Source organism: Globicephala melas, chromosome 1 (assembly GCF_963455315.2).
Source record: "Globicephala melas chromosome 1, mGloMel1.2, whole genome shotgun sequence".
Lineage (NCBI taxonomy): Eukaryota > Metazoa > Chordata > Mammalia > Artiodactyla > Delphinidae > Globicephala > Globicephala melas.
In genome coordinates, this window is record NC_083314.1 from 169,842,548 (window position 1) to 169,854,965 (window position 12,418).

General features: G+C 48.6%; 1 protein-coding gene across 1 annotated transcript in view; it reads left to right on the forward strand.

Annotated features, from left to right (window-relative positions):
• The window catches only part of TCEA3 (transcription elongation factor A3), a 36,090-nt gene that overhangs the window by 11,212 nt on the left and 12,460 nt on the right, over window positions 1-12,418 (forward strand). The window contains exons 5-7 of the mRNA XM_060309757.2: window positions 2,702-2,764; window positions 11,024-11,187; window positions 11,359-11,414. Coding sequence (XP_060165740.1) covers window positions 2,702-2,764; window positions 11,024-11,187; window positions 11,359-11,414 — 283 coding nt within the window. The remainder of the gene's footprint in view (window positions 1-2,701; window positions 2,765-11,023; window positions 11,188-11,358; window positions 11,415-12,418) is intronic.

Sequence of the window (12,418 nt, forward strand, 5' to 3'; positions counted from 1 at the left end):
GGTTTGTTCTGAAAGGAAAAGCAATGAGGAAGGGCCAGAAAATGGGGAGTCTCGGGAGTTGTGGGGAGAGGCTCACATCTTCCCTCCTTTCTCCCGCTGCAAGAATTTCAGCTTCCGGCTCTGCCTGCACCTGTCCATCCCCATGGGGCACTCGGGGAGGAACCCCGCAGAGGAACTCCCAGGGCCCCGTGTGGGACTGGAGGGGCATGTGAAGGAGGGTCTCTGCCCCTCTCCCTTTCTGCTGCCTCTCCCTGTGTTTAAGCTGGGGCAAAGGTCCAGAGCTGGATGAGTCTGGTCCACAGGATAATTAGAGCTGGTCCCTGAACCTTCCTCACCCACTGTCTCCCGGACCACCTGGAGGATGAGATGGGAGCTGGAAATCCATGCAGGAACCTTGCATAATCTGGAAGACCAGAAATCAGATACCTAGGATTATGGAGTATGGAGGACAGCTTTGTGGTGGGAACTGCTGTAGGGATGTTAATGATCTAAATTCTTCTTCCCAGCCAGCCCCCAAACATAGGTCCTTTACTCTCCATTTGACAGATGAGGGAACCGATGCTCAGAGAACATGACCTGCCCAGGGGCAGGGCTGGGATTGCAAGTCAAGTCGTCGTTGCCTCCCTTTTTAGAATGATAAATGTCATATATGTTTGTATGCGTGTAGAAAAAGATTTGGAAGGAAGGACATTAAACCTAACAGTTGTTATCTCTGGGCAGGTTTCTTTTTCCACTTTTTAAAATATTTCTTTACTGTTCGACTTCATAGCATTCAGCAACAAACATTTATAGAGCACCTACTCTGTGCCAGGCACTGTTCTATTCACTTGGGAGAAGTCAGTTGAATATATTAGATTGGGCCTCCCAGAAGCAGACCCTGAGATACAGATTCAAGTGCAAGAGGCTTATTTGGGAAGTGATTTCAGGAAATGCAGACAGAGGAGTGAGGAAGTGAGACAGGGAAGGGAAGGGAACTGGCACAGGGTGCGTTCGTGGGCAGGTAACTGCCCTGGGTCACCAGGGCTTACATCCCGCTGGAGAGCAGTGGAGAACACACCTCAACTCACCCTCTGGAGGGCCAAGGAAGCTGGGGTATTTGCCCACCTATTTCCACGTGTCTGGTTGAGGGTTGCTCCTGGGGCTAACTCCCCAGCACTTCCTGCCTACCGGTCTGCTGGCGCTGGCTGGCATGGAGAACTCCCTGGGGCAGAGGCCCAGGGGATTTTGCAGGAGGAAGACCTTGGGCCCCAGTGGACTTGGGAGAAGGAGTGCCCAAGGAATGATGTGGGCTCAGCAGAGACAGCGTCCACCACAGTGAACAAAACCCACCAAATTCTGCTCTTTCGAAATTTACATGAGAGGTGCTCGGACAATGCATAAAATAAGCAAACAAATAGTCTGTTAGAAAGTGATACTTTGTGCTGGAATTAAAAGGAGAGCTGGGGGACTTCCCTGGTGGCGCAGTGGTTGGGAATCCGCCTGCCAATGCAGGGGACACGGGTTCGAGCCCTGGTCTGGGAAGATCCCACATGCCGTGGAGCAGCTGAGCCCATGTGCCACAACTGCTGAGCCTGCGCTCTGGAGCCTGCGAGCCACAACTACTGAGCCGCAGCTACTGATGCTCGCGTGCCTAGAGCCCGTGCTCCGCAACAAGAGAAGCCACCGCAATGAGGAGCCTGCACACTCTAATGAAGTGTAGCCCCTGCTCACTGCAACTGGAGAAAGCCCACGTGCAGCAACAAAGACCCAATGCAGCCATAAATAAATAAATAAATAAATATTTAAAAATAAATAAAAAGGAGAGCTGGGTAAGTGACATGGGGAGTTACAATTTACAAGCAGATTAAAATGATAAAACCAAAAAAAGGGGAAAATGCATTCTACCGTATAAAGACTGGCTACCTGTATTTTGGAAAATGGGGGGAAACTTTTCCCTTCTAATCCCATCACCCTGATATAACCATGGTTAGCATTTGGATGTATTTTCTTTTCATCTTTTCCCCTCCTAAGCATTACTTTTCTTGCCTGACTTAAGACACAGTATGCATCTAAATTTGTGCCCTGCTTTTTTCTTTTTCTTTTTGGCCGCACTGGTGTGGCATGCGAAACTTCCCCAACCTGGGATCAAACCCGTGCCCCGCTGCCGCGGAAGCACAGAGTCTTAACCACTAGACCACCAGCAAAGTCCTGTATCCTGCTTTTTCACTTGCCGTTTTAAACCCAGCTCTTCTAGCTCCAAGGCCCACGTGCTTCTCTCCTCCTCTTAAGGTGCCCACAGGAGAGTCTGAAGCTGATCTTCTCCAGCTCCTCATGAGAATTGACAATCCCAGGAATTCCAATCCATCGATTCCAGCTAGCCAAGGCCTGCCTGTCAGCAAGGAGGAAGGGCCTGCTGAGAATTAGTTATTAATAATTAGTAACACATGACATAACACATGTAACATATCTGACACGTATTAGGTGCTTGGCAGATCTTGGTTTCCTTCCCTCGTATTACTTCGTTTGATGGAGGGTAGGGGAGGGTGACCAGCCAGCACCTCCTGGAGCTCTCACTCCCAGGCAGCTGTGGCCCAGGTGGGCTTCGTCATCCTCAGCGCAGCAGGCCTGGCTCCAGGATGCCTTCTCTCCGGCCTCTGAGCTCCTAGACCAGTACTCATGCTAGCCTACGAGAGTATCTCATCTCCAGTTTCTTTTCTTTCAGGAGAGACTCTGTGGACTCCAAGTCTTCGGCCACCTCCTCTCCAAAAAGACCATCGATGGAAAGGTAAAGGAAACCATGGACTTCTCCACCCCAGCAGTCCTGTTCAGCATGTTTGTCTCTCTCTGTTTTACTGGAGAAAGCCCGAGGCAGGGGAGAGGAGGAAACGTCATATCTTATGTTGCCTCTGATTTCTAAGACCACACAGTAAGACTCGGTGGGCCTCTGAATCAGAGGTGTGGCTCCTTCACTGGGGTGGCTGACCAATCACTATTGCCCCATCACTGTTTGGGGAACATTCTCAAGGTCAAGTCGAACCCCATGAGAACGGGTCTTGAGAGACTGTACCCGGACTGGGATCTCTGGGCTTGGGCAGAACTGGTTAGGGTATCTACCCTAAATCATCAAGTCACTCATTCATCAAATATTTATTGAGGACCTGCTATGTGCCAAGAACTGTTCTAGGTGCCAAGGATATAGCAGTGAACAAAAGAAACAAAAATCCCCACAGGCATGAGGGCTATTTTTCTCATGGGGGAGACAGGTAATACATATGATAAGTAAAGCACACGATGGTTCAAAAGGTGATAAATGCTATGGAAAACAATAGGGCAGAGTGAGGGGGATTGGGGAAGGATGGTCACTGCAGTGGTCAGGAGAACCCTCGTTGAGGAGGTGAAAGAAATTAAAGGAATTAGCCTGGCAGACATCGGGGTCATTCCAAACCAAGTGCTCGGAAGTGGGAGTGTGCCTGGCAGGGTCAGGGAGCAGTGAGGTGGCCAGTGGGTCTGCAGTGAATAAGCGAGGGGGGGAGTTGGAAGATGGAGTGAAACAGGAGCCACTGGAGGCTGCTGAGCGTGGAAATTCTATGACCGAATTTATCAGGATCCCTCTAGCTGCTGTGCTAGATTGTTAGGGCCAGGGGCAGAAGCAGACAGACCAGCCAGGAGACTGTTTCCATAATTCAGGCAAGATATGATGGTAACTTGGATCAGAGTGGCAGCAGTGGATGTGGGGAGAAGTGGGGGACCCCGGGTATATTCTGAAGGGAGAGCGGTCAGGATTTTCTGACGGACTGGATGTGGGGTACAAGAGAAGAATACGTGTCAGGATGACTCCAGGACTTTTCACTTGAGCATCTGCAAGGATGGCGTTGCCATGGATTGGTATGGGGAGGACTGTGTGTACATCAGGCTTGAGGTGGGAGATCAAGGGTTCAGGTTTGGATATGTTGGATTTAGGGGTGTATAAATCATTCAGGTGAAGAAGTTGAATAGGCAATAGCTTAAACGAGGCTGGAATTCAGGAAGAAATCCTGGGCTGGAAATATAAATTTCAGTCATTAATGTGTAGATAGCATTTGAAGCCACAAACCTGGATGAGATCACCAAGGAGAGATTGTGGATGGAGAGAGGAGTATGAACTGTCGTCCAGGAGGGAGGTCAGAGGTCAGAGCAGGAGAAGCAGGGCGAGGGGAGAGCAAGGCAGGCCAGGAAGTGGCTTAGAGGTCTATCAAGGCAAATGATTAAGGTCCAGGGGCCGTACTGGATGCTGGGATGACCAGAGGGAGTGGTAAGGGTGTTGGCTTCTAGTGGAGCGTGTGTGGGAGCTGCCCAGGTATGTTAGGCCTAACGCACCAGTAAGACTGACATTGGAAAGAAAAGAAGAGGCGCAAATATTAGGTCGTTTAAGGTTTCATGAAGATAAAACAGGCCCGGGACGTTGATGGGGCTGCTGTGTTGCAACACCCCACCCTGGCAGCCGAGTGCCAGCTCCAGCCATTGAGTGGAGGCTCTCTGGAGTGCTGGAGAGCGAATCTGAGGCTGCATCCTACGTCAGAAGAAAGTTTTGTAGTCAGTTAGCAACGTCTGCCATGGGTGAGGCCTAGGAATCGAGGCTCCAGCATCATCCTGGTTCTAAAGCAGCCTCTTCCCGGCTTGCAGACAGCCACCTTCTCGCTGTGACTGCACATGACGGAGAGAGGGAGGTTTCAGTCTGTGTTCTCTCTTCTTTTTTTTTTTTTTTTTTTTTGCGGTACGCGGGCCTCTCACTGTTGTGGCCTCTCCCATTGCGGAGAACAGGCTCTGGACGCGCAGGCTCAGCGGCCATGGCTCACGGGCCCACCCGCTCCGCGGCATGTGGGATCCTCCCAGACCGGGGCACGAACCCGTGTCCCCTGCATCGGCAGGCGGACTCTCAACCACTGCGCCACCAGGGAAGCCCTCTCTTCTTCTTATAAGGGCATTAATCCCATCATGGGGCCCCACCCTCGTGACCTCATCTAAACCTAAGTATCTCTCAGAGACCCCACCTCCTTATACTATCACTCTGGCAGTTAGGGCTTCAACATATGAATTTGAGGGAGACACAAACATCTGGTCTATACTATAATGTAATAATGGGAGGGAGGAGAAGAGCACTACTGGAATTGAGTAGGCAGGGGCCAGAGATGCTAAATGTCCCGGATGTGAAGGACAGCCCTGCATAAAGAAGGACTGTTCTATCCGAAAATGAAGCACTGAGCACTAACCCATTTCTGGGTTCGATGTTATAATAAACACATTTGGCATTTGTGTAAGGATTTATACCTTCAGGCTCCTCTCCTTACTTTGCCTTGTGGCCTGGAAGTCTCTTGGCACCCTTCCCATAATGCATTCTTTCTCTGAAGGTCAGTCAAGCAGAGTATGTTTGGCCTTCCAGTAGTTGTGCCATTTCTTGCTGGTTCAGTATTGGGGGTGGGCAACCCAAAGGAAGAGAAGCAAGTCTTGTGAATTCACTTTATCCACTCCCCAGACTGTTTCCTGCACTCTCTACCTCTCTATTTTATCTTTCTCATTCATTCATTCATTCAGCAAGCATATTTGTTGAGCACCTTCTTGCAAACTCAACATCCTGCAGGGGTCAAGGGCATGTTTACACACTGGGTGACTAGTGGAGAGTACCTGCCCGTCTGAAGGGGATACCCACTACCCAACCCCAGCTGGTTGATGCTTTTATGGAAATGCAGGCCCAGAGTGCCATGCCTTCCAATTTTTTAAGGAAAGCTGGCCAATGCGATTTTCATAAGAAACGCCCAATTTTATATATTGGCAACATATTCAGATTTTTCTAAGACACAGTAGGGCAAACAAAACACATCTGTAGCCCACCAGTTTGTGGCCTCTAAAGCCAGGCAAAGATATAAACTCATGATCTCTGCCTTCACACAGCTCATCACTAGTGTGGAGGCAGACACCAAAATGCTTGTTTTTCGAAGATATAACGCATACTGGGAACACAGTATCTCAACATGACTGGAGAAGTCAAAGGAGACTTCGGGGAAGAGAGAGTATTTGTGCTGAGAAGTGAAAGATGAATTGCCTGGTAGACAAGCCAACTGAGGGCATCCCAGGCAGAGGGAATGGCACATGCAGAGGTGTGGCAGTATGAGTGAGCATGGTGCTCGGGGAACTGTAGCTGGAGTACCAGGGGACAGACCACAAAGGCCACCACTGTGACAGAGAATAAGGTTGCGCTTTGCCAGCTGCCCTTAGGACCGTTTGTCTTAATCGGTTGACTTTTGTTTTCCCCCCCACCGAGCAGTTTCGGCAAGGTGGTGGTGCAGTAACCAAAATGCCCTCTAGGTGGCGCATAGGAGCAGCAAGACGGGCCTCGGGGGGCCTCTGCTCAGTCCTGGGGCAGGAGGATTTTTTAAGGAATTGGTGATGTCAGACCACAGGCTGGTGCTGGCACTGCCACATCCGGGGAGCAGAAGGAAGCTGCTGACAAGTCCAGCACCCCCGCCCCCGCCGATGATGCCCTCTCTGCAACTTGGCGCAGTTCCCAATCATGTGCAGTGAAAGCAAAGTGAGCGTGGCTGCCTGATATGCCGTCCAGACACGAATCCCAGCCAGCCAGCCAGCTCCTAGCCAAGAGGAGGGACTAAGGCTGGGAGTGCCTTGCCAGGAAGGTGCGGGGGGGAAAATACAGCAGGCAGCCCAGCCTAGTCCAGGTAAGGGGACTCTGGAAAACTCTGCGCTTTTTAGAGACACAGTGAGATGTGTTGAAAAGAATTTGGAAGGCAGACAGAGCTAGATGTGTGGTCTGACTCTGCCATTTGCAAGTTGGGTAACCTTGAGAGAGTCGGTTCAACTCTCTGAGCCTCAGTCTATTGAACTGTAAGATGGGGATAACTATGACCCCACCTCTCAAGGTCACTGTGAGGATCAAATGAGATAACGAAATGCTTAGCACCATCCCTAACCCAAATGAGTACTCAATAGATGCATAATGCTTAGTAATAATACTCACACTTAATGTGGCAATCTCTGTAAGCAGTCTGTGTCTGGAACTCCCTTAGGTGCTTTATTCTTCTAAGCAACTCTGGAATGTGGGTACTATTGTTTTCTCCATTTACATGTGAGAAGACTGAGGCACCTAGAGGTTAAGGAACTGACCCAAGGTCAAATAGCTACTAGGTGGTGCTGTCGGACACTGAACCTGGGAGTTTGACTCTGGGGCCTGGGTTCTTAATAAATATACCACCCCAGTGTGGCTGTCTCCAAAATGACAACTGCTGTTAATGTTTCTTACTATTATGCCTCCTTCCAAACAGTGTGCTACTGACTCCTGGTGGCTCCCCGTTGGTGAGTGCTAGACATTGAGGATGTGGTGATGGGCACACAGGTCAGTGAAGGGCAGCACCAGGAAGAATCTGGGGCTCCATCCCAGCTGTAGGAGATGGGTTGGCCCAGGTTGTGGGAGCTGACAGATGCTGGCTCAGAGGGAGATCCGTCTCTTAAGCCTAGAGAAGTGGGGCAGCTGGTTTTCCAAACAGGACCTTCCCCTGCCCATTTCAGCTCTGTCTAGAGCCCTGGATGTGCCTTTCATCTCTTTGTGGCCAACTCCCTCAATTCCTCATCTATTCATTCATTTGACAGAGATTTATCATGTGTCTACCTAGAGCCTTGTCACAGGTGCTGGGAGACAGTGGTGAACCAGCTGATGGGGTCCTCATACTCTGGGGCCTGTAATCGGGAGATGCAGGCAGACAGTGTTTATAAACACATAAACAAGCTAATTTTAGACTTGGGTAAGTGCTGTGAATGAAAGAAATCAGGTCATGTGCTAGAGAGTTACAGGGCAGGACAGTCGGCTTGGCTGAGGTGGTCAGGGAAGGCCTCCCTGAGGATGTGACATTTGAGCTGAGACCTGCCTGGTGGGAAAGCTCCAGTCATCAGTTGTAGGGAAAGCTGGAGGAGGAAGAGACTTCCAGGAGGAGGGACCAGCCAGTGCAGAGGCACTGTGGTGGGAGTGATAGGTGTATTTAAGAAACAGAAAGCAGCAGTGCAGTGGGGGACTTCAGTGAACTGTGAGGGGAGTGGGGCATGAGATTAGGTCAGAAGGGGAGACGGGCCAGATGTAGAGGGGAGGGTAGGAGGCCATGGTGAGGAGTTTGACTTTATGCTGAAAATGATTGGAAGCTTAGAGGGTCAGAAGCAGGGGAGCGATGGGATCAGCAACCCTCCAGGCTGCTGTGTGGCAAATAGATTGTAAGGAGGGCAAGAGGAGACCAGCTTTGGGGCTATTGTGGCTGTGCAGGTGAGAGCCCAGGGGCTGAGACCAGGGTTGGGTGCAGGGGGATTCATTTTGGTCGCAGGCAGCCCTTAGACTTTAGAGTTTATACCCTTCCCAGCCTTCCCGCACCCACATCTTTACTCCCGCTGAAATCTGACTACAGGAGAGAGCTGGTTGGATCTCAGCTTCCCTGTCCCTCCCTGTGCTCTGCTGCCAGGCAACCCACTTGTCAGACAGAGCTGGGTAGAATCCAGGGTAAATTAATCTAGAAGAGTAAAGTTCAAACTGCATTTAAAAAAAAATAAAAGCTAGGGAATCCCTTTGGACAAAATTTTTGGGAATTCAAAATGTAAACCTTGGGAGTTCCCTGGTGGTCCAGTGGTTAGGACTTGGTGCTTTCACTGCCCTGGGTCTGGGTTCAATCTCAGGTTGGGGAACTATGAAAAAAAACCCATAAACCTTAAAAGGGGAGAGCCTTCCCTCCTCAGACCACCCCACTTCTGTGGCAGCACTGAGACACCTTTGAGGAGCCTCAAGGCTCCAGAGAACACAAAACTCTCAGTGGTCCAAGCGTATCTATGGTGACAGACGGGATCCAAGGTTAGGACAAACAGCACAAGTTGGGGGACGAGGAGGCAGACGGCAGAATTCACACTGATCAGTGTTCAGCAAGTTGTCAGATGGGATTCTCTTGCAACCCCAGGTTTTTAACACTGGGAAGCTTGAACTACTCAGCCAGCCTCACTCCCAGACACAATTTCTTGGGCTTGACTTTTCAGAAGCCCAGCATCATCTTCACTAGTATTAAGTACGCTCATATTGCTGTACAACCGTCACCACCATCCATCTCCAGAACTTTTTCATCATCTGAAACTGAAACTCTATACTCTTTAAATAATAACTCCCCATTCTCCCCTCCCCCAGCCCCATTCTACTCTATGAATCTGACTACTCTAGGTACTTCATATTAGTGGCCGCTTACAATATTTGTCCTTTTGTATCTGGCTTACTTCACTTATCATAATGTCTTCAAAGTTGTAGCATGTTTCAGAAATCCATTCCTTTTATAGCTGAATAATATTCCATTGTGTTATATACCACATTTTATTCGTACATTCATCTACTGATGGACACTTGGGTTGCTTCCACCTTTTGCTGGCGGCTTCTTGAGAACAGGAAGACAGGAAGCTTCTGGTCTGAGCCATCAGCACAGAGGGACCATTCACGATTGTCAAATGTTAACAAACAAAAAAAGTGTTTCTCATGACAAAAGTATCAATAGATATATTCTTTATAGAAGACTTAGAAAATATGTATAAGTGAAAGAAGAAAATGAAAATCTCCTATAATCCCATCTCAGAGAGATAATTGCTATTAACATGGTGTTATGGTCTGAATATGTGTGATCCCTCAAAATTCCTATGTTAAAGCCCCAACCCCCAATCTGACTGTATTTGGAGATAGGGCCTTTATGGAGGTAATTAAGGTTAAATGAGGTCATGAGGGTGGAACCCTGATCCAATAGGATTAGCATCTTTATAAGAGACACCTTGAGAGCTCACTTGCTCTCTCTCCACCACGTGAGGGCTTAGCAAGAAAGAGGCTGTCTACAAGCCAGGAGGAGAGCTCTCACCAGAAACCAAATAAACCAACACCTTGATCTTGGACTTCTCGGTCTCCAGAATTGTGAGAAATGAATTTCTGTTAGGTCATGCAGTCTATAGTATTTTGTTATGGCAGCCCGAGCTAAGACACATGGTTATCCTTCCAGTTCATATATATTTGTGGTCTTTTAAGCCAAAACCAAAATGGGATCATTCTTAGGCAGTGTATCATAGGAGTCAAGAGCATAGACATTGGAATCAGGTAGATCTAGGTTCAAATCTTAGCGTTGTAACTTTAGGCAGATCTCAGTAGTGTAACTCTGTTTCCTCATCTGCAAATGGGGATGATTTACAGTATCTACTTCCAAGGACTGCTGTGAGGATCAAATTAGGAAATGCTCCTAAAGTGCCTGGCACAGTTCCTGGCACGTGGTTAAAGACAATTCTCTTAAGTGGTGGCAAATTCATTATTCACTGGACTGTAGTGAGGGAACTTTTCTGGTTTGTCTGCTTTATCCCTTGTTCTTAGCACAGTACCTGGAAAATAGGTGCCTGATATTTATTGAATGAGTGAATAGATGGTTCTGTGAGAGCAGATAGAGAGAGCAGCTAGCATGGTGCCTGGTGGATGATGGAGTTATTGGCATCGTTACACTTTCTGTAACCTCTCAGTAGAGCACAGTGGTTGGCTAAGTGCCTGGGTACCAGAGTTCACCCTCTTGGGTTTCAATTCTGGTTCTACTGGTTTCCAGATATGTCACCTGTCATATTATTTTAAATGCATCTTTAAATGCACCTCTCTAAAATGCACTTTAAAATATAACTCTAAAATGGGGCTACGTATAGTACAGACCTCATGGGGTTGTTAGGAGGATTAAATGAGATGATCCTTGTCACGTGCCTAAAACAGTACCTTCCGGACTTCCCTGGCCATCCAGTGGTTAAGACTGCACGCTTCCAATTCAGGGGACTCGGGTTCGATCCCTGGTCGGGGAAATAAGGTCCCACATGCTGTGCAGCCAAAAACAAAAAAAAAAATAGTACTTTCCTCATATGGTTTTTATGAGGATTAAAGGAGATCGTCCATAAAGACATCTAGAATGGTGCTCAGTAAATGCTTTATTCACTTAATGTCAAAATGTCTATTACTGATTTTCATCCTCAGATCAAACAGTGGCAAATCGAAAGCAGAGACTCCCAGAACACCCAGCAGCCCCTCGAGCCCCACCTTTGCCCCCTCCGTCTGCGTCCTGGCGCCCTGCTATCTCACGGGGGACTCTGTCCGGGACAAGTGTGTGGAGATGCTCTCTGCAGCCCTGAAGGCGGACGGTGAGAGGGCCTGGGCCAGGGACGGGGGAGGGAGGGCTTCCCAAGGTCAGGGAGAGGTGGTCTTTCTCAGCACCCTGAAAGTGGTACAGGATGTTAGAGTCCCCTGTCCAAGCAGGCCTCACTGCCAAGGTCATCTCCAGCTGATGTCTGTGTTTCCCGAATCTCTTTTAGACGATTACAAGGACTATGGGGTCAACTGTGACAAGATGGCATCAGAAATCGAAGACCATATCCTTGAGCTGTGCCAGGGCTGTGGGTGCCTGAACTGTCCAGCGGCAGGTCTCCCAAGTACAAGGGATCCAGGACAGTGAGTGGGCAATGGAAGGACTCAGGCATAGGCTCCTGCTCTGCCCCTGAACCTGAGTTCTTAATTCTAGCTAACATCTATTAAGTTTGGCACCTGCTGGCCTTTTGATAAGCTGTTTACGAGCAGTACATCATTTCACGTTGAGAACAATCCCACAAGGTAGGTTCCCTGTGGGATTAATCCCATTTTACAGATGAGGTAACTGAGGCTAAGAGCAGCTAAGTTACATGCCCAAGCTCATACAGTTAATAGTAGTGGCAGAGTTGGGATGATTTGAACCCAGAAAATGTGACTGTAGAACCTGAGGGCTCAGACAGGCTGTGTCTTTTTTTTTAAGATTTTTTTTTTTTTTTTTTTTGATATGGACCATTTTTTGAAGTCTTTGTTGAATTTGTTACAATATTACTTCTGTTTTATGTTTTGGTTTTTGGCCACGAGACATGTGGGATCTTAACTCCCCAACCAGGGATCGAACCTGCATCCCCTACATTGGAAGGCGAAGTCTTAACCACTGGACCTCCAGGGAAGTCCTCAGGCTGTGTCTTGACGTGCCTGGGTTGTGACATTGTCAATGAGTCGAGACAGAGAGAGAGGACAGCATTCCTTGTGCTCAGCCCTTCCCTCTCTTCCTCCTCTGAAGATAACAGCTCCCATGTTTGACCCCCTAATATGTACCAGGCACTGTGTCCTGGGCAATTGACACTTCCTACCTCTGTTAATACTTGCAATAATCTCTGTGAGGCAGGGGCTGTTGTTCCCATTTTACAGATGAGGAAACTGAGGCTCAGGAACTACTGAGTATCAAAGCTGAACTGAAAACCTTGGTCTTTGGATTCCATGTCCTGAGTTCTTCCTTTATGCGCCATGCTTCCACTATCTGAAAGCAGCCTTGTCTAGACAGAGGAGGTGACTACCATGTGATAT